The sequence below is a fragment of the Papilio polytes genome, unplaced genomic scaffold (genome assembly GCF_000836215.1).
Source record: "Papilio polytes unplaced genomic scaffold, Ppol_1.0 DF822067.1, whole genome shotgun sequence".
Lineage (NCBI taxonomy): Eukaryota > Metazoa > Arthropoda > Insecta > Lepidoptera > Papilionidae > Papilio > Papilio polytes.
This window is the reverse complement of record NW_013527137.1, coordinates 2054538-2056283: the sequence shown is the minus strand read 5'-3', so window position 1 is coordinate 2056283 and position 1746 is coordinate 2054538. Positions and strand designations below refer to the sequence as shown.

General features: G+C 30.9%; 1 protein-coding gene across 2 annotated transcripts in view; it reads left to right on the top strand.

Annotated features, from left to right (window-relative positions):
• The first annotated feature begins 725 nt into the window (after window positions 1-725).
• LOC106107417 (serine hydroxymethyltransferase, cytosolic) overlaps window positions 726-1746 on the top strand; it is a 3986-nt gene continuing 2965 nt past the window's right edge. Inside the window, exons 1-2 of one of the 2 annotated variants that reach the window (XM_013288267.1) lie at window positions 726-900; window positions 1300-1529. In XM_013288267.1, coding sequence (XP_013143721.1) covers window positions 784-900; window positions 1300-1529 — 347 coding nt within the window. In that variant the 5' untranslated portion in view covers window positions 726-783. Of the gene's footprint in view, window positions 901-931; window positions 1020-1299; window positions 1530-1746 lie in introns of those variants that run through there. The other variant, XM_013288268.1, reaches the window with a different exon arrangement.

The window sequence follows — 1746 nt, the reverse complement described above, 5'->3', positions numbered from 1 at the left end:
AAGTATTTAAAATTAAAACCAAGTGGCATAGAAACAAAAGCAGCTGGCTGCTAAAGTGTTGGCGATTACAAATAACTACATTTTTATACTAGATAATAAACCTTCATTCCGTTCGGCCATCACTATACATGGCAAGTTTTCATATTTATCAGAGATCCCGGATCCCATTGAAATGAGCTGCTTTTTATCTCTAATGTTTTAATTTATCAGTGGTCGCACTCATAACTTCTACATAATACCTATAAGAAATTTATTATCTATATGAATTAACTAGCTGTTGTTGCTATTTCGACGCAGGAAAAAATAAATAAACACTGATAACGTAGCTTTTTAATGGTGAAAGAATTTTTGAAATCGGTCCATTAACTCTTGGATTACTACTTCAATACAAAAATACAAATCTTTCCTCTTTATAATATTTGTATAGATCGTCTAATTAATAGAGGCATTTTTAATAAAATATTTCCAGTTCTTAAATTTTGACGCACACAATTTATGTGCAATCGTGTGTAATTTTCATCTTTTTGAGTTTTTGAAAATAATCGAATGGAAACAAGAATAAAATATGACAATGTATTGCTCCAATTAACAACACTAACAACTTTATCGACAAGAAGGGTCAGGTTGGCAACTCTGTTATTTATAAACCTTCAAACGTCAAGGTATACGATTATAAAGTTCATAATGGGTTATCAGTATTGATTAATTTCGTTCATGTTAATATAAAAACACTTCTTTATTAAACAGAGTTTCGAAGACTTACAGCTCGATTTTATATCAAAAATGAATGGTAAATTACTCAAACAGTGTTATAGTACAGCGTTTTCAAAATTATGTCCAACTTCTGGGTCACTGATAGAGAACAGCAAAATTTCAGCACAGAGGAATATAAACTTTAAGGTATGTTCATGTTTTAATTTGACCAATAAGGGACAATAAAGTTTTTGTACACTTATTGGCTCTTATTTAAATTCAAACACATGTCATAAAGAGGTTAACTTAAGTAACTTTAAATAGAAGTAAGTAATATCACGTACGATGTGTTAATAACATAAGAATTACTGGGAAACTAGTGAATCTTACGCATGTAGTGACGATATAGAACCGATGTTATCGTACTGTCGAAACAAATAAGAATCAACATTTGTTTGTGATTGCGTTATGACGATAACATTGTGAGGTCAATTCGACCGCGATCTTTGTATTAAAAGACCTTAACAATTATTTGCATCGTAGTCGGCACACGTTCGCCAGTTGAATACAATTAATACTTTAAGTAACAATTACAGTTAATTTCAGACTTTTATATCAAAGAAGTTTCTACATAAATCAGCAATTATGAACAGTCTTCTTAATGGTAATTTGTGGGATACGGACCCCGAACTTTTCGAAATAATAAAGAAAGAGAAGCAGCGACAACGACATGGCTTGGAGATGATAGCTTCTGAAAATTTTACATCAGTACCAGTACTGCAATGCCTCAGTTCCTGTCTTCACAATAAGTATTCTGAAGGAATGCCACATCAAAGGTGAATTAAGCCACTGTATTTATAGGAATTTATAATTCATTTTAAGTTTAATAATAATACTCTTATAAGAACCCTTAACATAAAAACTCTCATCATCCAGTATAAATATATAATTATTAGGCTACTATTAACTTAATCAAAAAGCTATGGCAAAATTCTCTCAACAATTTAAGGCCTAATTTAAGTCCCTTTCTCTTTACCACCCTTTTCTTATAAG